General features: G+C 32.7%; 1 protein-coding gene across 3 annotated transcripts in view; it reads left to right on the plus strand.

Annotated features, from left to right (window-relative positions):
- The window catches only part of LOC144432609 (kinesin-like protein KIF25), a 142,498-nt gene that overhangs the window by 4,442 nt on the left and 112,812 nt on the right, over positions 1 to 25,244 (plus strand). For all 3 annotated transcript variants that reach the window (XM_078120862.1, XM_078120864.1, XM_078120863.1), the window contains exons 2-5: positions 1,453 to 1,518; positions 3,917 to 4,039; positions 5,316 to 5,454; positions 5,920 to 6,023. In XM_078120862.1, coding sequence (XP_077976988.1) covers positions 1,453 to 1,518; positions 3,917 to 4,039; positions 5,316 to 5,454; positions 5,920 to 6,023 — 432 coding nt within the window. The remainder of the gene's footprint in view (positions 1 to 1,452; positions 1,519 to 3,916; positions 4,040 to 5,315; positions 5,455 to 5,919; positions 6,024 to 25,244) is intronic.

Raw genomic sequence — 25,244 nt, forward strand, 5'->3', positions numbered from 1 at the left:
TATGTACTACAACACACTTTGAATTGATAGACATATGTACTACAACACACTTTGAATTGATAGACATATATACTACAACACACTTTGAAATGATAGACATATATACTACAACACACTTTGAATTGATAGACATATGTACTACAACACACTTTGAATTGATAGACATATGTACTACAACACACTAAATAAATGAATTGATAGACATATCACTACAACACACTTTGAATTGATAGACATATGTACTACAACACACTTTGAATTGATAGACATATGTACTACAACACACTTTGAATTGATAGACATATCACTACAACACACTTTGAAATGATAGACATATCACTACAACATGTACACACTTTGAATTGATAGACATATGTACTACAACACACTTTGAAATGATAGACATATGTACTACAACACACTTTGAATTGATAGACATATCACTACAACACACTTTGAAATGATAGACATATCACTACAACATGTACACACTTTGAATTGATAGACATATGTACTACAACACACTTTGAAATGATAGACATGTGTACTACAACACACTTTCAAATGATACTAAATCCTCTACTATGATTTTCAACATGGTCATGGTATGATTACTCAATCATTTCTATATTTCTATGTAATATAGAAATACATGTTTTAATACAACTATTCAAATGTATTAAAAAATGTACTAACTTATATAGGCTTAACATACATGTATGTATGTATGTATGTAAGGCCAAATAAAAAAAAACTGTTTGGTTCCGGTTACCCAACCCCACCTAGTTTTTCACACCAACCCTAAATTTTTTTTTACGTATTTGATAAAATCGTGAAAATCATGAAGTCTCACAAGAAATAGTGGATGCGGAAACTGACATCAACTTAACAAGACAATACAAAACTATTCTTCCAATATGTAATGACTGTACATATGATAGGAAGAAATAAACAACACAGAGACCATTTGGAAAATAATCGAAAACCTGATCTAGACATTAACACATAAAAAAACCCCCCAAAAACAACCCATCTACCTACCCCACCTATTTTAAAATTGAATGTAATCAGACGTCTAATCAAATAATGTTTAGAGATTTTGTTAATTGAAAACTATGCAGCATAAAAATGCCAAAATACTCAATATATATGCAAGTTTATTAGTTGTTGAAAACGGATGAGTTCTTGGCATGCTTGCAATTGCAACACACAGTCAAATATTTTAAACTTCCAGATTTATAAAAAAAAATTCAAGTACTAGTAACCAAACAGGACTTGGTCTGTATTGTTTCACATTGAATTTTCTGGTAGGAAGCCATGATAAAATTGTTTTATAAATTAAAAATCTGAAATAAATAACCAATCCTCATCCATATGGCCTCTTAGTTCAAATAAAACATATGAAAAATTCAAAAGCTAAATATAAACAAATTTATATTTTGTATATTTCAGGGTAAAGATGAAAGAATTACTGCATTGGAAACAGAAAATGCTATGTTGTACTTGAAACTGGCCCAGGTGAGTACGTTAATTTTTATAAATGGATGAATAAACCTTATCCAAAGCCTTTGCTGTTATGGTTTTGAGGCGTATGACAGAGTTACAGTGCCAGTACATTCGACTGCCCTCTTGTGTCCATGAAGAGTAAACTTTTGTTTATATAAAACATCAGTATTTGGGTAATACATACAAACAAGTTGTCATTTCAGGCACTCACAACATGTGATATATATTCTTATCGATTGACCTAGGTTAAAATTTGCATAAAGTAGTAATATACTATAATAAATCACTTAAAAGAGTGTAGACTATCAAATTACTATCATCATTAAGTGACCATTACATGTATTAAAAATAACAGGTTGTATTATCTAAATGTCAATCTTGTATGTTTGCCTACTTTCTTGAGAGAATTAAAAATGAATAAATTTGTTCAAAACGTAGATGAAAATTAGCAAGAGTAGATGACTTTGTCACTGATGTCAAATATAATAAATGAGTTATTAAAAGTGATCTGCACAATTTTTTTTTCTTTTCTCAAAATTACTGTATATATTTATTCAAAATGTATAGTCAGATCAGGTTTTATTGATGTAATACATTTCTGTTGTATTTTTCATATATATTTAGACCAAAGATATGATTTTTTATATGCAAATTTCATTTCCTATGTTTTTATTAAAATTCTTAGTATCTTTATTTCATCAAATTCCAAATGTCACTTATCACAAACAAAATCGTACAGTGTGTACAAGTACTACGTACATAGTAACTGACAACATTCCAGTGACACACAAACATGACAATAAGTCATACCCTGTAGTACTAGTAGTATATTATTAGTACAACTGAACTGAGGTTCAGTAGTGCTATAGGCATGGTGAAATGTGTGTGTGTGTGTGTGTGTGTGTGTGTGTGTGTGTGTGTGTGTCAGAACTATACCCATTCAATAATCATATTCTGAGCCTGGATTGAAAAATTAAGCCTGTTTTTTCCCAACTTGTAGTTTTTTGAGTATAACAAATAACTCCCTGATAGAAAGAGGATTGCCATAACGAGAATGGATCCAGAGAGAGAGGCAGCCAGGATTAATTCTGTGTGTGTGCACAAAATCAGTAATTAGAATCACAGGGGAAAGACAATGTGTCTGTGATAACTGAGTCCATTAAAATTAAGACATCGGGGAGTAAGCAGAAACGGAAGTAGTGTATGATATGGAATTATGGATATAGGTTGCAAACTTAAACCCCAAGACACTCTTTGTAAAATCAACCATACATAGTAGAACTATATACTTCATCAGCATGCAAAGTTTGTATGTTAAAAAACATTCATTAGTGTGTCTTAAAGTTGATAGTTGTCCCACTGGATCAGGCATACCATATACATCATCTAGCATTCATATGTATATAACCAGGCCAGGATTCTGGTTTTGTGAGATTTGTGATAGCTGTAGATGTAATCTTTGAGAGTGCATTATAAAAATGGATTACAGGGGCATTTTCTTAATTCTTCATACATAGCTACTGGCACTTTTAATCCAAGTTGATGTCACATGACAATTCAGTCTAGTAACATAGGTGGACTGACAGTGGGTCTACATGTAGAATGGAAACAGAACAGGAAATGCTTCTAGCATAGTTATTGAATTATGGAAAAAAAATGATTATATATGGTTCATTAAACTCAGATTTCACTTATCAACCTCATAGTTGATACTAATACTGTGTGTACATTTACTAAGTATAGTAGCTAACATTCCAGTGACAAAGAAACAATTGACAATGAATCATACCAAAAAATATCATTACTGAATCAAAACAGGAACAACCTTAGGCCATCATCTCATTGTATACAAATCTCTAATATAGCTTCAGGAAGTCCACTGGAAAATAAGCAATAATCGGCAGTAGGTGGAATGGATTGACCATGTACTTGATGAAGATTTATGTGAATTAGGAATTAGAAAATTATGTTCTTGAGGCCATTCTTATAAAATGATATTTCAGTTGTGTTTTTACAACCTTGGATAAATTAACAACATTTACAACATCAGATCATTACATGTATAACTTTATTTATTCATAGACAAGGAAAGTAGAAAATAGCTTTTATTTTTTTCCAAAGTTTCTGAACTATGGTTGGCAAAATCCTTGGCAGTGATATAAGTACTAATTTATATACATGTACATGTAGTAAGTAATAAATTAGCATTTGTTTGTTATTTTACAATAAATAAGTTCAACAATGTCTGTGCAGGTTTCAAATTATTGTAGATGATTTACACAGATTTATACAAATTGTATCATTTGGTTCTGGTGTCAAATCATCTAAATACAGATTTATAGGTTCATGGTTGTTGTTATTTGTTTATTGATATTCTTGTTTGTTTGTTATTGACACTTTACATGTATAGCTTCAAGGTGCCATCAGAAACACCAAGGAAGAGACTGGTCACATGAAGAGATTATTTGCTGCTGATAAGAAGTTAAAAGATAACTTGGCACATCAACTATTGGCTGTTAATAGACAAATCAAGGTAAATGATTGAACCCCCCCCTCCCTCACCCACTCACCCATTGTCCAAGTTAGATCTCTTCAAAGACCTATATTAGATTATGAATAAAATTTAGGTGTGAAAAACAATTGTCCAGCAGAGCTGCAGAATATTAAAGTTGGTCCAGAACAAAAATAATAACCTGGTGTAATCCATATAGCTCCACTGATAAGATAACACTGTGAGAATCTGGTATTGAAACCCAGGCTTTCACTTTTAAAGGCTCAAAATTCCATCCCAGGTTCTGAGTTTAATGCTATCTTATCAGTGGAGCCCTTAGGATGGAATACTTTATAGCTATAGATTATTCTTTTGCTCTGGAGCAACTTTTTCTATAACTCTACAGATAACTTTTTTTCAAACCTAGATTTTAATTCAAATTCATCCCCAACACCCTGCAGTAAGGTGTAGTTACACAGAGTTACAGAAACCAAGTCATTAAAATTGTTAAAATTGTGGCTTTAAGACTGTAATTTGCCATGCTCTGTACCTCTACGTGTTTAAGTGAATGTTATATAGAAAGCAAAGTGACAGTAATTGAGAAAATATTGCTTTCACAGACCTTGAACTTTCTATACATTATATTAACAACTTTCATATTGACAGTAATTGCAGAAATCCACCTGTAACGATGCTGTATGATAAAGCCATTTAAATACTATATCCCTGTATTTCTATTATTTGAAAGCTTTTTTGCATTCACATTTGACATTAGGGGTAGTTAAACTTGATGAATGACAGCTTATAACGTTCATTAACTCTAATGGAGTTATTGCTCAGACTGATATACAATGTATCAAAAGGGTCACAAGTGACCCAAATTAGCTTTTGTGCCTTTTACCACCTCAGTCTGAATTTCAACCTGCCCAGTACCAACTGAGTATCATTAAAATCAATTTAAGATGTATGTAAAATGGGTGATGGTCAGCTTAATCTCCCGAACAATGCAGGTTTTCCCCAAGTACTTTGGTTTCCTCCTGGGCTCAAGGCATTGCGCAAGTGGTGACCATATCTGAATTTCCAAATTAAATTTGGATCAGTAACAGATACGATTATGATCACAATCAGCTATCACATTAGGGGCTATGTATTTTTCAAAGTAAACAATTTTTTTTACAAAAGGCTAATTTATTTGGTCTATTTTTAACCAACAAAAAGTCAAAGCTCATTGACAGCATAATGTACCTGGGCCCTTGGGCCATCATTCAAATGTTGTCATGTTTTCCTTACATCATCTACATCTATGGTTCACTAACAGAGTATGAAGACAGAGTTGAAGAATTTGAGGTCAGTAGCTGTATCCTTACCTGAACAGTTCCTGGAAGAATATGAGAAAGGTCTTGAAGATGCAGAACTCTACAACAAGAAGTGGCTTTCAGACAATGTAGACATGAAACGTATGTAAGATGGGTTTGGGCAGGAGGGGTGTTAACAGCAGATGGATGAAAAAAAAGGGGTTGGGGAAAAAGAGGAAGGTGGCAGGAGAGGGAACATATTGAATGATACACTAAGCATTACAATGTTTTTATTGGAATTTACATGTAACGTTGTATAGAATTAGTTTGCCACAACAAAAGAAACGACTAAAAAACAATAGAAAAAATATAAATAAAACAAAAACACATGTCCTGCCACGAACAGATATCACTGCATACAGTCTGAGGCACCAAATTAATTTCTTATATGACTATAAAACCAAATACATATTGGTTGCACAGACACAGTTCCTGTAAACTGAGAATACAGCAATGCATTTGCACTGTATCAGCAATTTCTTCCTACATGTATGTTAATTGAACAGCACATATCTGGCATTTACTTGGATGTATACTGGTAGTTACTAGTATTATTGTTATTAACAGAATTACAGATGAAGGTGATGGAGTTAGAGAAATCGCTAACTGATGCTGTAGAGAGACATGCCAAGGAAAAGAAGCGAAGGAGAGAGTTGCATAATACGCTGGTGGTGAGTACACAGTCTGATAAATGTCTTGTTTTTAAGGTCAAGATGTGAGTGGGTTATTAGTGGCTGAGTTGTTAACTCAGTGACTGATAATGATATAGCCTATATTGTCATTGGTGTATGACTTACACACGATACTATTGTGTGTGTGTGTGTGTGTGTGTGTGTGTGTGTGTGTGTGTGTGTGTGTGTGTGTGTGTGTGTGTGTGTGTGGTGGGGGGGGGGGGCTGGTGACCATGTGGCATAATTATTGATGGCTGAGTTGTTAACTTGGTGACTATAATATGACCCGTATTCTTACAGGCCTATGTTGTACTGTCTTATGGAAAGCCCAGGTATGGTATTCATTATTGGTAGCTGAGTTGTTAACTCGGTGACTGAGATGACATCTACCAGGGTACTCTCACTGGTTTATGTATTTTACATAATCTAAACTGGTCTGGTTTGAGGCCCTTGTTGGTGACTTGAGTTGTTAACTCAGTGACTGATAGTAACTGTGGTATGACATGTATTCTCACTGGCCTTTGTTTTATATACAATGTACTGTTTTATAATTGGCCATGCTGTGACTTGAGTTGTTAACTTAGTGACTGATATGACCTGTATTTTCATTGGCATCGCTCAGATGCAATGCGCAAGGCACAACTGAAGACATAACAACACCATTTGGACATAGAATTCAACTTAACATGTCTGCTAGAGATTTTGCACTTAGAATATACATGTTGTATTTCTAGCTGAGTTGGGTTACCCTCCTGAACAATTCAGCTGGGTTTTACTCCAGATACCGTGGTATTTTCCTGCACTGACAGTGACACAGTTTAACTATCTTTGTAGTTTGTAAATTAATCAACAATCAAGGTACAAATTAATATTATTAATTTCTTTTGTATTCATTTTATAAATTTTATTCATTCATTCATTCATTCATTCATTCATTCATTCATTAATATGCAAGCATCGTTCAAAGATATTTACTTCACACACATATTCATAACAACGCACATGCATAAATGCAAATTGCAATTTCTCTTTTAAACAGTATTTTATTAGTTTTATGATAATAAAAACAAAGGTAAATACATACATACATTATAAGTTGACATGACAATACAATGTCTCACCATGTCTCCCCCTTTATTGTATACTGCATTATATTCTGATATTCTGTAATTTGCATAGTAGCCTAGTTTTGATGTATCAAAAATTATTAGCTACCATCTATATATTATGAAAAAAGGGCTCTGATTAACATATAAAGTAATTATCAAATAACCCAATATTGAAAGATTATATTAGAATTCTGAAAATTGTACAGAATAAAAAATGTTTGAACCCAAAAAACTATACATTTTCTTGTGTTGAAACTTGTTTTATTCTGTACAATTTGGACATAAAATGTACACGTAGGTGTGTTCATTCAAATTTTATAACTGTCTGAATATATGAGGATCATATCCACCTGTTTGTTGAATTGTAAATAACACTATTTTACTTGTCACAGTCATTTCATAATACCTCAGTAACTCTTATTACCTGAAATAGAATTGTACTCCCTAGGCACATCATGAAAATAACATTCATCCGATTTCTTGGTCGACACCAATCAATGCACTACAGATGCTTTACTATCAAAATGTAGGTAAGAACAAAAAAGTCAACCTTTTTGCCTTTTTGTTCTACTTCTACCTGTAAACTTTGGGTAAAATGTTATAATATGCAGGTATTAAAAGTTGAAGTGAAACATAGATAACACTAAACATACATGTACAAATGGTGAAGTATAATAAGGCAACTGAGGAATACATTGACAAGGCTATGATTTTATATTGCATTATGCCAAGTCCTTTGATTTTGAATGTAATAAGAATTTATTGAAGAGTCAAGGTGTATTTATATTCAATTTCTACCGACAAGAATTATTATAAGACTCCCCTGTTTATATGACCTGTATCAATTTACAATTTTAACCTGTCAATGTCAGATTTGAGGACTGGTATTTATTTATATATACATGTATATGAAATAGTGGTAAATTATGGTTTATGTTTTCTGAAGTAAGTAATAAATAAGAACCATTCACCTGGTGGACTGGTTGATATTATTGAGTGATTTGTGTTGTGAAGACTGAAGGGTACCTTATATACTGGCTGTACATTAACTTTATGAAATACATTGAAACACTGAATGATGTAAGATTGGTTGATAGAGTTGCGTAAAATTGAGATGTTTTTGTGTTCATTCTTAAGTGAAAATTCAAAGTTTTATTCTCTGTAAATAATCCTGCAGTATTCTCTTAGAGCAATGCACAAGTAACAGGGTTGTCATCAGTGAGCCCTCTAAACCAATTTGACATGCCACTGATGCACATAATTCCTAGGGATGCACCAAAATTTGGTGTACCCCTATCTCTTACTAGGTGGTGACTCACAAGAAATGTCAGTTTTTATCATACTGACCCACAACAACAAAAAGTTTGCTATCAATCATTAGAGAGCACACTGGTTGTCATACCCGCTGTGATTTTTTCCTGAACGTGGTATCAGGGTGTTAAGTTCTCGTTAATATTTCAACATTGTAGTGATAAAATGATAAAAAACATTTCAAACTTGTGACAAAATGATACTAACAAATATCAAATAAAAGAAAAGTAAAGATACAAATCAGTGATAAATTGTATTATAGTTTATGTAAGGAATAGACAATGTATATAATACTATGATGGTTTATTACATTGTTGTATTATATCGAAAAGTAGAAATTTAAACTTTCGATGAGTTTTCCTGCTATGTGTATATTATTATTCAAAGTTGCTGGTTTATAAAAGAAGTAAAACTATCCTCACAATATTTAACAATAACAATGAAAACTGTTAACAGCAAAATGCTTATTATGATATTGATAGATCTTGAATATCAACAATAATATATATCAACAAATAAAAAAAAAAATCTACCTACCCCACCTATTCTAAAATTGAGCGTAATCGGAACCTCACAATTTTTTTTTGTTATGCCTAAAATTAAGTTTAAAAAAAAGACATTTTCATAGGTGTAATGTAACTGACAATAATAAATAAAATGTGTGTTTTGATAAAGTTAACGAAGAAATAACTCAGCACCAGGCAGCTTTGTGATAAAGTTGCTCACTTTCATATTGTATTGAATATTTTCCCTGAACTCCTTGAGACAAGCATAGAATGAAAGTAATAAATCTCTCCATTTGTTGGTCTTAACTTTGCACAAGGAAACAATTATTTAAGAAATAATTTGAGAGTTCTAGATAAAACGTAACAATTTGGCTGAGTTTATGGACAGGATCGATATCATTAAAGAATCTTTGCACGAATGGTAAAGCTAAGTGTCTGGAGAGAACACTTATTGAGATGAACTCATCAACAAAGTATGTCATGATAGGCTTGTCTAAACTGAGAACTCCTAAAAGCATACAGAAAGGGATTAAAACAAGAATTACCAAATGCCAATACACCAGCTGCTGTCAAGAAGTTCCTTGGTATGTCTGTTACACTAGCTACCAAAGATAACGTACCTAGTGGTAACCAACAAAAACAGAATATCATAGTCACGATAAATAAATTGACAGCGATGGAATATTCTCTTTTCTCACGTTGTTCAATCAATTTGTTTTGTCTTTCAACGATAATCTGGGAGGCATTTAGAGGCGTTTTCTTTGGCATTGTTTTCATTTTAACTTTTCCTTTGTTGTATACAACACATGTTGTTGCATGTTTGTTGTCAGTTTTGGAGTGGTTGTCATCTTCTGTACAGCTGAGTTCCTGATGATGACTTGATTGTGGTAACATAGTTACAGACTCACTCACCGTGTCACTGTTTGGGTCATTGGTAACTGCTTCACGGTTGTTAGTTCCGTTAATACGAACTTCAGGAACCGGTCCAGTAAACTTTTCTCCAGCTTTCATATTGTTATAAGATTTCCCGTGCTTTTTACGATCCTCGTTTTCACGTTGTAACGATTGTCTGAAATTTGCTGTCGTTTTGTGAATAGTGCAGTATATGTGGATGTAACAAAACGCCATGACCAGCATAGGCAATAATCCACATGATGTTAGCAACATAATTAGATAGGAGCAGTCATAGAAATCAATTTTCACTAAACAAAATGAGATATCCTCAAGGTAAATAACTTTGCCCCAACCGAAAACTGGTGGTAAGGCAGTCATAAGAGATACAATCCATAAACCGGAGCACATTACAAGCGTTCTCTTGACGGTGAAATAACGTTGTACGTGCGATGCGGGTCTCTGTATTGCAAAGTAGCGATTGACTGCTATACATGTAAGGTTGAATACTGACGTGTGGAATAACGTTATTGTGAATTCACCAATTAAAGTACAGGCAATATCACTGAATGGCCATTCTTGTTTTACGATACACATTATAAATATCGGCTGACTGACAGCACAGATCAGGAAATCAGACAGTGCCAGATTAGCAACGAATATATTGGTAGCACTCTGCATACTGTTGAATTTGAAAACCACCGAAATGGTCAAGAGATTGCCAAGGATACCAGTGATGCAGAATACAATCACCACGGTAACCTGGATGGCAATTCCTATGGTATCCGTTGGTATCCATGGCGCTGTAGTGTCTTCAGTGATGTTGTATGTTACATTATTGCTGTATGCAGTGTAGTTTGATACCTCATGAGATACAACCATAGTTTAACTGTCTTTGTTATCTACTCAAGCAGATCCAGTTTTGCACTTCTCTCTTAAAATACAAAATGAAAAATAGAAGAAAAGACAAATTAGGTGAACGTTCATTATAGAAATTGATTCCCATTTTATCAAAACATATCAAGTTTAGGAATATTTTAATTGAAAGTGGTGATATGGATGAGGATTAGGTATTTATTTTGGATTTTTAATTTAGAAAACAATAACATTATGTGGCAGTAATGAGTAAGTACTTTGTACATTGTGTAGTTTATAGTCAGTTTTATCCACCTGTGCCAAGGGGTTTAAAAACTGTCATTCTCAGTTTCCGCTAAAATGTTTGAGTGCCAAACTAGATTCGTTCATACTATGTGGGAATTATATCAGTAATGATAGATATTACTATAGATTTTACTACGGTATGGTCATGAATGCATATATCTGTTTTCTAACTGTATTATCAGTATTAGTTGTATATTATGCATAATAATATTTTAAAAATTAATATCCTGTTAATATTTTATTCATAGTCAACTCATCAATCATAAATTATATTAATGATAAACAATGGAATGGTAATAATCTTATAATTGCAGTATAGATTTTAAAGAGGTGAAATTGCTAACTACGTGTACACTGTAATTAGTTATACCAAGTGTTTATGATATAAAAAATGATTTATGATATGTTACGCACCAATTAATAGTGACCTATTTTTGGTTGTGGTCTAATTAAGATAACGGTCACAAAATAGACGATTCTGTCCCATGGAATGTCACTTGAAAGCCATGTACTAATTTGGTGAGTCTTTCCCATATGTGTTGTAGTGTCACTTCAAAGTCATACAAAATGGGCAAGTCCCCCCCCCCCCCCCCCATAGTGTGAGTTTTAAGTGACGTTCCACAGGAGAGAATCACATGACCATTATCATGAGCTCACAACCCAATTTTCATTCACATGCATGCTGGTTACAATGAATGAATGGATGAAGTAATTATGAAATACTGCCCTCTAGTGTCAGTAAGCAGTACATATACATGTAGCCTACATGCACCAACCAACCCTTCTGTGCAACCAGAACTGTAATAACCACAATCAAATGTCATTTCCACCTTCCAATCATTTTAATTTCAGCTTAGATAATCATTATCAAATGTCACTTTCAAATTATTCACCTAATAATATAATAATAACCTTGCGAGTTTTCAATATTCAGAGTTATTATAATGATTAAGTGTCGACATTTTCAAATTTCTAAACCACACAAACATTGTGCATTCTCAATGCCATATCAGTAATCATTTGTAATCAATTTGTGGACGGATACACCATCAAGTTGCTGTTCACTGCGCTGTCAAGATACATCATTAGCAGGCCGTACCTACTCGCCTTCATATTCTCTGGAGAATGTAAGGGCTAGGAGGTACGACCAACTAACGTTGGTCTCGACAGTGCAGGGGACAGGCGAACTGCCAAGCCATAGGTTAGACAATGAGCAGTCAACAAATCCTATGAGACCAAGAACACAATGTGATGCCTACAAGCTATTCGCTGCCATTTGCTTTATTTCAATAGGTGTTTATTTCAAGGACATTTTTAATTTAAAAGACCATTTCCATTAAACAAAGCAAACATACAGTCTCACAATCGGATGGACATGCATAATTAATATTAATAACCATTGACTTTTACAAAAATACAAACCACACCTTTGTTTGAGAAATGGAACTGTTGAACACACATAAATAATGTTGTAAGATTGAAATTACCTTATGTTGTGTTCGTTTTATGTGGAGGTATTATTAATAATAAAAAACCTTTGAATTTTGTGTGTGTGTGTGTGTGTGTGTGTGGGGGGGGGGGGGGTTGCAGTGGTTTAAAATAATTGGTTGCACAGTATATACAGAATTAATGAAATAGTGAGGGCTTCTTTTCACTTTTATTGGCTTAAATTATTAGTGATATCAAATATGTTTGAATAGAATCAATGACAAGGAAAGCTAGATTGGTTCAATGCAAAAAATGATCACTTTTGTTGTACTTGATAGAGACACATTGTTGCCATGACTACAGCATGTATTCTTTCAATTCCAAACTACTTTGTGTTTCAATAATGTGACTATGTTGTAACGAAGACGTGGTAATGATATTGAATTTCAATCTATGAACTATTGTACGTAACTTGGAAAATTATCTGTAGTATTCATATTGGCAATGTACACATCAATGAAAATACATTTATGGTATCCATTTTTATAGTTAGTAGAGCTACCAAGTATTATACTATACAGAAGCCATTTAGAACAAAAAATACAAAATTTAATGTATATACTCAGGTCGTTCTACGTCACGACAATGTACAACTACATCACTGGTTCTGCTACCGACTCATTGTGACAAACTTCACAAAGACCCCTTAGGTCACTCATATTTACCATGGCTGAACGAAGAAAAATACTGGAAAATAACATCTAATTATACCATGCACAATCCAAGTTATTGTCTTTGAACAGAAAATATGGATGATATACCCTTCTCATTCTACATATTGGCAACCCGTGTCTAGTACCGGTACATGTATATGTCACTGGTTCTGTGGTGCTTGAAATTCAAGTCAAAACATTCCAAATTATCTTTATTTTTCCAATTTTTGACAACTTATGCTTGGCAAGGTGTAATTTTATCATATGGTGTTATGTATGTATGCCTAGAGTATTAAAAGCTTGGTATACGGTCAAAAATGCAAAGAAGACAACCCCTCTTAAAACTGTTTGTGATTCAGTTTCTATCTATAAAGATATTTACTGGTAATAATATATCATATTATGGTGAAGTGATGTCAAACAGTTCAACCTGCCATATGCATTGAACAAAAGAACCACACCCATACCCTTATCTGCTACATGTACATATTGAGCCAGACCATAATACACTATGCATACAGGCACACCTGTGGTTACTGACACCTTTTTCATACTTGACTTTTTAGAGTCACATTCTCTCATGAATCTTGTGTTCAGCATTTGATGAATTCTGTAAATGTGTACAAATAATATGTTCCAAAGCTGTAACTGGAGACTGTTATCTTTTTGATCAGAATGGAAATTTTTGAAATATTATTAATTAGATGTTGTGCGTAATTAAATAAGGTCAGTTTTATCCTTTAATAGTGTAGTAACAAGTTGAAACCATGATCATATTGGGGGTCCTGATTGAAGGGTATGGACCCCAAAATCAATTTTACTAGGTTTATTGTATCATATATGTATGTGTATAGCTACACAAATACATTTACCCACAATTGATTCAGTATTGTGCAGGGTGTACAACATTATATATAAGAAGACATTATAACTCACAAAACCATTTTAAAATGTTAGCATAGCTTTAACAACACCAACTGTTTGTTACATACAACTGTAGATGTATGTTGGTGGGTTTCCTTGGTTTGCTGTGTATTAGAGCATTTAAATCACTACCAGGATGTACAAGATTTTCATTTCTACTATAAATGTGCATATGTATTGTAACACCACACAGATTATCCAATCTGTGACACTATCATTGTTATGAGTGATGTCTGTCCTTGAATGGAGGTATAAGCTCTTAGCAAAATGTGTCTACAGTGGAATTAACTTTGTGTGTCTGGCATACGGTACATGTAAATCAGCACCAGGTTTTGTAGTACTTTCAGTTAACTCCCTGATTCAATCAATCTATGACAGTATAAAATGAAATTGTGTGGCCTTGCTAAATGTACAATATATTTGTCATAGGATTACATATATTTGTAGTATCTGACACTGCAACATCTGTCATTCCAATCATAGCCAGGTTCAATAATTTCATTTCTTTAGTTCTAACCATGCACATTCATTGAATCTGTTACACTGTCATTCTCTGTCCCTGTTCAATGGATTTTTTTGAGGAAATCTAACTGTCTAATAACTCATCAAAAAGATGATATGTAATTTACTGTGAAAGGTATGGATTGTCATATTCAATGAACAGATGGTTTTGTTGTTATTTGCGTCACATGGTGCTAGTAAAATAAATAGATAAGTGAAAAGCATAGCTAAGCTATGATCAATTATCATAGCCTAAAGCATAGCTATAGTAACCATAGAGTGGGTAACCAGAATCAATGAATGTTTTGTGTTGTTGATTTTGAGCTCTCTGTAAATGTGTACAATTCTTGCACACTGACTTAGTTCGGACACTTCACAAACTAAAATTATTAATTTTGTGGCATGTACATGCATGTATTGTAGTAGATTACATGCTGTACATCGGTATGTGGTGACAGCAACTTTCCTAAATGCATGAAATGGCAATGTGTGTAGTCAGCATAGTGTAAACAATTGGAAGTCCCCAAATATAATTGTATACTGGACAAGTGGAAGTCTACATGAATTAAACACTGGATAGGTCTTCCCACTGCACCTCTCACTTTCAATACTAGTTTTAATAGTCATATCAACATCTATTATTTGGATAAAATTATTCAGATTTTTTTCAAATTCAGTTAACTTAAGGAATGTATAATGCATGTAACTATTGATGAGTTCTCCTTATAAAGTTATAGAAAAAAAGACAAGATAAAAATGAGGACAACGGGACTGATAAAAAAGTACGATAAAAGTGAAAAATCAGGATTCAAATTAAAAAAAAATGATTGTACAAAGTATCACAATAACAGTTTTGTATGTACATGTAGTTTGTTTACATGTATGTCTTCGCTTATTGAAAGTGAGAATGCTCAGTGTACATGTAGTAATACATCAATTTCCTTGTGTTATGGTCTGCTCTACTCTACTCTATTCTACTCTATCCTGTCCTGCTGTAGACTATCACTTCGCAATCTAGTCTAGATAAGTAAGTGATCTACTAAGTACAAGTATTGTCAATGCCAAACTAATTTAAAGTCTGATGGAGTGATGAGATAGACAGGATTTATTTTATTTGCATTCCTTTCTCTCTTTTTATCATTAGGATCCTTTTTTTCATTATCTGTATAATCACATTTCTTCTCCACTCCCAGAGAGATGTAAGAGACAACAAAAATCAATAGAAATAAAGTGATAGTAGACTGTAGAGATAAAATCAGCCAAGTTTTTCCCTTTATCAGATTCACAACACTATGATGTGAATCCAATCCTGTCCAAATCCAGTGAATGTAGTTTAAAATCATGTTTTCTGAGACTTCACGTCTTTTCAACTTTATTATTATGTCCTTTTGTCAGCTCTGACTATGTTATAGCAATTAGTTTGTTCTCTCCTATACATCAGAATTCTCAAAAAGAGAATTGAAAAATAACTTTTCCAGTTTTATTGTTGACTACAGATATATAATAAGGCTCTAAATTAAAGGCCTGAGGACAATATACCGGTACACACATGTATATAACTGGACAATTAGATTAATATTAATATGTACCTCTCTTCTTGTTACTTTACCTAGGATTTTCTATCCACGGTTAACATGTTTTCTTGTCAAGGTTACTGAAAATTCATGTTTTTCATTCCGTTCCTGGGTTTTAAAATCTAGCCAAATTATCATCTTGATACAGCCTTTACATCGCGCACATCGTCTTTTCACTTTTTGAAAGCCATACCCTAAAATAACCTTCATAATATTTTGAAAACTGGCCATGTGTAGTATAAAGTAGACACTCACCTGTGTTCCAAAACTGTAATTTAAACTGGAGAAGACTTCAGCATGTGTCAACTCTCGTGTGATAAAGCTGGCAATGAATGAGCTACCCAAACCAATGTACAGTGTTGTCATTTGATAACTTCAGTCAATATTGACACTTGCCATCATCTGTAAAATATGAAATTAATATTTATATAAGTACCATTACCAGGGACCACATAAGATGAAACCATTATATTGTAGTGAGTACCCAGCAATATAATCATGGAAGCTTTTAATTTTTTATTTAAATATAAAATTGAAATTCCGTGAATGTACCATATTTGAGATGATTAGTTATTACATTATAGGGGATAAAACACTGCATGAAATTTCTGTAGTAAACATTCCCACATAAAAGTGACACATGAGGAATTTTCAAATCACGATACCACAATTTGAAACCATTTGGTAGGCAAGTGTTACTTAATGCTGTGTCTGTGAAGGAAAATTGTTAAAACTTCAAAGAAAATTTGTATCAAATTTGTATGCTAATCATGTTCACAATAAGTTTGAAACTGGTATTCTTGTATTCACATGTCAATTTTTATGTGTACATGATTTGATCCACATACATGTAGTACCATTGATATGAAATGACACTAATGTAATGGAGTTTTAATGTTCAGTAATAACTATTAAAATTCACAATTGTGTACATGATAAAGTCATTGATATTGATATTCATGTAGGTTCAAGCTGGAGGCTTTTCTTTCTTTCTTTCTTTCTTTCTTTCTTTCTTTCTTTCTTTCTTCTCTACTTCCCTCCCTTCCCCCTCCCCATCTCTCTCTCTCTCTCTCTCTCTCTCTCTCTCTCTCTCTCTCTCTCTCTCTCTCTCTCTCTCTCTCTCTCTCTCTCTCTCTGTTTCTCTGTCTCTCTCATTCATTCATGAATCATTTTTTTGTTTTACAACAATATCACTAAATTTTTTATACAGTTGGAATGACTGGGTAAGTACATGTACATTATATACATTGTATGTACAAGCCATGCATGTACTATATTAACTAAAAGTGTAATGATTTCCATTCAAACCTATAAACATCGTGTACTATAACCTTGCAAAACGTGATGAAGCAGCTATAGATGATTTATGGTTTAAAATCTGACAACATGACTTATTACCAAGTATTTTTGCCAAGCACACCCTTTGTTCAATTGGTCTAATCTATAAGCCTGCCACTGTCCAAGGATAGCAAGCTGATACTATAAAGTAACTTGATATATAGATTTTATTGTTGGTATGTAATAAATTGGAGATACAATGTAAATGTACATGTATGACTCTACCCTATGCTTTCAATATTGGAAATTGTGTTAAGTGTGCATGTAACTTCTGTTAATGTCATTGTGTGTGTGTGTGTGTGTGTGTGTGTGTGCATTATTTGTATTAGCCCTAACAAAAATGTGTGGTTCTGAATCCGATTATGCTCAATTTTAGAATAGGTGGGGTAGGTAGATTTTTTATTTTATTTTTGAAAATTCTTTTTTCATGTTTTGAGTGTCTAGTTCAGGTAATTATATTTTCTGTTGTTTTCCGTGTGGTCTCTATGTTATTGGTTTCTTCTCATCAGATGTACAGCCATTACAGATTGAAAGAACAGATTATATAGTCTTTTAAGTTGATGTCAGTTTCCATATCCATTATTTCTTGCGAGACTTACAATTTTCACAATAATTTTATTATTTTTTTCTCGGATTCATAAACAAATGTTTAGGGTCGGCAGTGAAAAACTAGGAGGGGTTGGGTAACGAGAACCAAGCAATTTTTTTCAGGCCTTACAATGTATATGGCAATTGGAAATTTGACTAACTCTTGATACAGATGTTGCAGGTCTAACCAAAAGATTAAAATACCAGATTCAATTGTTCATATTAAATTATACAGAACTAACTATCATATTTACAGTAAGTAGTTTTTATGATTTGATTAATTTTCTTATTTTATATTTTATCACCACTTTATTCATTTTTCCATATTATTTATATAGACATCACACTAAATAGTAAATAGCTATTAATAAATTTTAATGAACTTAATGGTCACCTTGATTGTTTCAATAGCGACAAATACATGTTCAAAGGTGATATATGAACTAAATCTGCAGTACATGAAAGGTGAAATGTAAAATGCTTAGTTACATGGTAACTGGAGTAGACAGTGTGGTATTGTAACATTGTATGCCTGAAATCATACGTGGAATTACCCCATGTCATAATAAATGCTATGACCATTTTGCAATCCAATTGTGTGCCATTGTTTGAATTGCTCCTAAACTCATCATGGTTTGAAATTGAGTCTATCTCTGATTGCATCCATGAGGAAATAGAGTTTATTTCTGTGATTAGGTGTCATTAAAACAGGTGACTATTTCCTATCCGATATTGCCTTTCATTGTTTGAATTGCTCCTAAACTCATCACGGTATGAAATTGTCTATGATTGAATGAGGATATATAATAACAGTTATCTGGAATTACCGGTATTTCTGTGGTTAGGTGTCATTAAAACAGTGACTATTTCCTATCTGATATTGCCTTTCATTGTTTGAATTGCTACTAAACTCATCCTTAGTTTATAACTTATTGCATGAGTAAAATGGAAACAGTGGACAGGTACTGTGTATGTCTGGAATCATTTCTTGGATTATGTAGCTTGTATCGTTAAAACTGACCATTTCCTATCAAATATTGTATTTCATTGTTTGAATTGCTACATGTGTTCTAAACTTATCCAAGTTTAATGAAGTCCATCCCTCATTGCATGGGTAAATGGAGTAAACACTTGGTATTTTTATGTCTGGAGTCATTTCTTTGATTAGGTGTCATTACAACAGTAACCATTTCCTATCCAATGTTCTCTTTCATTGTTTGAATTGCCACTAAACCTATCACAATCAATGCAGTCCATCCCCAAGGAGTCACATTTGAAGAGATTGATGTACAGTAAAGTCATGATAAGACTTGACAATCAATTTCCGTCTGGTAAATTGATCATTTATTGCTTGCCAAATCACGTTTTCTGACAATCCCTCAAATGCTAAATTGATGCTGACTGAAACAAGACAAACAGTTTATATGTATATGTGAATTCATTTGAAGTTCTTCTGTTTCATCAGTTTTACTTTTACTAAGTTTTTTAAACCAGAGTACAATACAACATACATCAATTAATCTTCAGAAACAAAGGTTTAATACTAGGCTGATGTTATCTTTATAGTTACATTTCTTTATGGTAAGGGGATCGAGAAAAATTGTAACCAAACCTGTATCGTTCAGAAAAGTTATAAACAAACCTGTATTGTACAAGCCAGAAAACTATTTTAAACCAATTCTGTATCTTGCGACCTTCCTAAAATAGTTATAAAATTGACAACTCTGGTTAAGAAAAGGCCTGCTCTTCATGTACATGTACACTAGGGTGAGGCATTCAGAAACGTTTTTTTGTTCTCATACCTGGCATTGTGTGGACATTTTCCAAGATGTATGACATCATAACATTACAGTTCCTGACCATATCAATACTGTAACAAACAAATATATGCACACTATATGCAATGTAGAACATGCCAGGCATGTCACATTATCCACCAAAAAGTGAGGTATTTATTAAGTCATGACGTACGTAAGTAAATAGAAAGTCCCATAATTCCTCTCACCACATGGTTAAAATATTTAGATTTTATATTTGTAAGGAAGTACATGGATGTATAGTTGTCGTTAAAGTACTGTATGTGTAGAGAATAACTCACTGTATGTCAAAAACAACAACTGAACATTAAACCTTAATAGTAGTAAAAATACTTAAAGAGAGATAGTAAAATTTCTAGAAAATAAAGGTTGCCCTAGAGTGTACTGTTCTGTGAGTAATGAATCTAAGTCAGGTGTATTTTTAATCTGGATGTTTGTTCTAATTGTTCTAATGCATGGTTATACAATGTAATAAAACCATTTATTTGTACAACTAATAGAGTTGGATTGGAATGTATTCTAATGTATGGGTATACAACGTAATAAAACTTTATTTGTAGAACCAGGTTTTCTAATTTATATGTGCACATTGTAATAAACCCTTATTTGCACAATTAATAAAGATGAAATGTATACTTTGAAATCACCGTGTAGTAAGTCATTAATGCCAGTATTTAAATTCCTTTTCACTTTAGTTTTACCATCAACAGTTTAATGGTCAAGCAGAGAATACATGTGGTTTTATATATAAAGTATTGTCCTTTGAGTAAAAAGCTTTTGAACTCGGCTTGTGCCAATTTAAGCTAAATGTACATTTAGAATAATGACTTCAAAACTTTTTTCATCAAATTACGCGTAAACTAATAGAAATAGACTTATTAATGAAATCAAGCCATATCCTGTATAGTACTTGTCCAGTTGTTAAAAAGCAATAAAATTGTTAACACCATCAAATTACACTAATTTGTATTTTTCCAGCTGAAAGCCCCAAGAGGTAACATTGTCCATAATGTCAGGCTGATTTTCAATCTAAAAGCAAAAGCCACAGATATAAAATTGTTGGTTATTGTCATGTCAGTGACATAAAATTCTTAATGATGCAAAGTTTAATTAGCTCTTGACAGTTTATGTATGTCTTTAGTAATGTATAGGTGATAAAATGTTTGGATGTAGTTTATCAAGTAGCTGTAAAAATTGAACCCTTGATACCATGTTCTTGTTTTATTGTTACCATTATACTGATGATAGACTTCAAGTAAGATGGTACAACATCTTTGAAGCTCTGATGGCAGAAACCATAAAAGCCAAGGATGTAAGGATGATAACTGTGCTTCCTCTATGATGGAGAACACTGCCTTTGATAAGATGAGAGTTCATCCATGCATGTCTGTATAGTTACATGTATGTTATACATGATGATGTATGTCTTCTCTTAGCCTCAAGTTTAAGACCAACATGTACATTGTACATATAGACATATTAGGTACCTGCATTTGCTGTCATCTTAATATGTTTGCCACTGTAATACTTTATTATATGCAATTTCTCAATATCCATTTAAGATATACTCTGCACTTGAAGATAAATAACAAGAGTTGGTAGAGAATCCCATTGAAAAGCTGTGATTTTAGAAATAATATATCCGTAATGATTTTATGTTCTTTTTTGTAATGAGATCAGAGATGGTATGAGAGTAGGTTTATTTGCAATGAAGACCACAGGCCCAAAGAGCTTATACAAAGCAAAATATACAGTTCAGAAAAGATAACGGAAGCGCTGTATGAAACCTAGTTTCTCATTTTGAAAGCATAATGACAGAAATGTGTAGGTTCATTCAATGATATAAATTTATCATACAAGGGTGTTCATGAAACCATCTAGGGAGATGATATACATGTACGTAGCATTGTAAGGGAATCCCAAACATATGGTAAAGCAATATGATGAAGTGTCAATAAACTACACAGTATTGAAGGATAAATTGAAATTTATGAAAGACTTAAAAATGGAATTAGCAAATCGTAAAAAGAATGTTGCAACTGCTGACATTTGAAGTCCACATTCATGTCCAAGCATATTTGAAGAGATTACATCTAAGCTTAAGTGATTTGAAAATTGGAATACGTATAGTAGTGACGTACATGTATGTACTGGGGTAACATGATTTATTGCATTCTAAAACAGTATATATGGGACTTTGGCTTTGTTCTGATGTTGGGAAAGCTTGTCGTTACAGCTATTTGTACATACTACAACATATTATGAGGAATCTTTAAGTTAAAGTACTTATTAATATTAAGTTACTTTTGATTCATAGCATAAGTGAGAGAATTCCTCCAAACATCGTTTTGTGAAATTTATATTATGCTCGATATTCATATTGGAGACATTTTAATGTGAACAAAATTTTAGCAATTGAGCTATTCTTATAAATGTGTACAACTGTATTGTATATACATGTAGACGCACACATCTTGTTACTTTGAAATACTACTGTCAACATTTATATGTTTTTGTACATTCAGAATTATATGTCAAATACGCAAATGAACCAGTCAAAAACACATGCAGTATTGTGACAGCAGTTCCACTTAACTTTGTAATACTTCCCATTAGATTGACAGAATAAGACAGCTGTCATGAGATTAAGTAATAAACACAATTTGAAGTCAAAGTTCTGGATGTTAAATAGCCAATCTGACAATTATAATGTTGTCATTCTTTGATTGATCATGGCATGTGTAGGACCTTTTGTCTTAAATCTTTATGCCACTGCCATCATTTGGACAGGTCAGCTATTTCTGTTAAAGTTATAGAATCCTAGTACATGTATTATCTATTAAAGAAGATATGAAATCTGCCTTTAAAAAAGACTATTCAGATTAGGATAAAAATATTTGCAACAGAAGAGTTTTCTGGCTATAGGAAAAGTTGAACAAAAGAATGGAACTACATGTATGCAATCCTTTGTGATAGTTCTATTGGTAACATAACACTAACATGAGACCATAGAATTGAATCATGGGCCTTAACATCTATAATTCACAGATTCATATAGTATGCTAGGATGATTTCAAAGAGTACAATGTAGAGCTCTCAGATGGACTCTAGACTTTCATGTAGTATTTTGCAGCCTGGTCCTTCAGATTGAGGAAATGAATTTTTCTGTTGAGAGCCTAAGTTCTAGGTAAATTAAAGAATCCAAGTTGTTTTGTCTATTGATCCTTTATAGAACAATTGAGAATATTAGTCATTTTTAGCAAATAATTTGTTTCAAAGAACTGTGCATTTGCACATTTTGTAGTACAGAGGGAAGACATTTTAGTGACTGTACATGTATGTTTTGGCTCATGAAATAGCACTACATTTACAAATGTGTGGTTGACATAGAGACTTATTACTGGGTCTGCCCTGAAGACTGACACTGTCTAGAGTTACAAAAACATACACATAGTTTAGACACTTTGATGATGGGTTATTATACGTTAACCATCTGGTGTTAACAGAGTACATGTTTTAGAAAGATCACAAACAGGAAATCACTGAGAGTTTTTATTACTGCACTTGTTATTCTGCAATATAACTGTAAATTTATCACACCAGTTAATACTATAAGGTTAGAGTATAAACTTCATAGGGTAAAAGTTATTGTCAAATGTACAATGTAGTCATCTGAGGTTTAATGTGAAACGTGAACACTTTTCTTTAAAATCACAAGTTATGGAGCTATGTATGTTCACTGATCAGCAGGATTAATTTTCTGAAAAGCCTAATGCCTAAACCCTAATTTAAATAAATATCTCGACCTCACTTGTATACACTGTTGAATTGCTAAAAATAGTTTTGCCATACCAGGAGTAAATAAATGCTACTTTCAATTGCTGTGAAAAATGTGTTGATCTACAACATGTACATGGATTTGTGCATTCTCATCAAGTCCATCAGATGTAAAGAGGAATGGAAAGAATTGTTGGTGTTCTTGATAATGATTTGACAAGCAAGTGGTATCTGTCGTTGTATAAGTAAGCTATGCTAATTATTGAATAGATCACAATTATAAGGATTATGATCTCATAATGGGACTATTATTCATTTTTGCTGGCTTTAATTAATTTTTTCACTCAAGACTAGCAAAAATCTTAAGTTATATTTTGTAATTACTCCAGGACCTGTAATATAATCGATTACCTGAAATAACTGTTAACTGTTGTGTTCTATTTATTCATTGTAGTTCATTAAAGTCAATGTGTTGCACAGTCTACTATGTGAATGACTACACGTAGACTACACACCCAATAATATGCCATGCAGTGCAGGTGATAGGTTTGATAGGGTGGGTGGTTGCTTGAGTTTGAGTTTGACTCTGAGACAGTTAGTGCTGAATAGTATTCTCTCTAGAAAATGAAGACACAAGCCATGGGAAATTTGATCATCTGAAAAAGGAAATGACTACATTCTTGAGTGTATTAATGTCAGTTGTGATTCCTTCAATAAAACACATCACAAAGGATAGAATTGATATACTGCTCATTTTTAGCCAAAATGTGATGAGAATCATGATCAGTGTATACCGGTATGGCAGCTAACTAAATTTGTGTAGGTGGCATCCTGTCCAGATGAGAATTGTTGACAACAATTTTAATTGTTTTTAAAGTGGCCATATGGATGAGGATTTGGTATTTATTTTGGATTTTCAATTTATAAAGCAGTTTTATCATCACTTCCTGCGTGATCAATCAATGTGATATAACATATGCCAAATCCTTTTTTGTAGTTCAATGAATTACAAAGCATAATAAATGTGTAAAATGTTTGTTGTACATACAATAACAAATATTTTTACATATTTCTTGGCATTTTGCAAATTGATGTATTAAGTGACAAACACAGACTCAGACATTGTTATTTCGCATTGATTTTTCAAGTAGAACACCATGATAAAATTGTTTTGTAAATTAAAAATCCAAAATAAATACAGAATCCTCATCCATATGGCCATATGGCAGGATTCTGTCTGAAACTATGAAAAATTTAAATCGTGGTATGTATGTCTTGTATATTAAACTAAATTATTCTATAAAATATTAAAAATGTTATCTATATACATATAGATTGTAGTAACAACTGTGATGTGAATTTCCTATCAGTCTTTTTGAATCAGCTACATGTATGTTCACTGAATAGTCACAGTTCCTTGTTTACAAGTACGAAATTGATCTGGTCAATGATTTTAGCTGCAGCTGCTGTATCACAGTCTGTATGATTGATTGTTGTGTCAAGGATACTTACAAGTTACATATCCTTTTTATATATTTACATTTCAGATTCAGATTAGTTACACAAACTTTAAAGCAATTAGT

The sequence above is a fragment of the Glandiceps talaboti genome, chromosome 3, assembly GCF_964340395.1.
Source record: "Glandiceps talaboti chromosome 3, keGlaTala1.1, whole genome shotgun sequence".
Lineage (NCBI taxonomy): Eukaryota > Metazoa > Hemichordata > Enteropneusta > Spengelidae > Glandiceps > Glandiceps talaboti.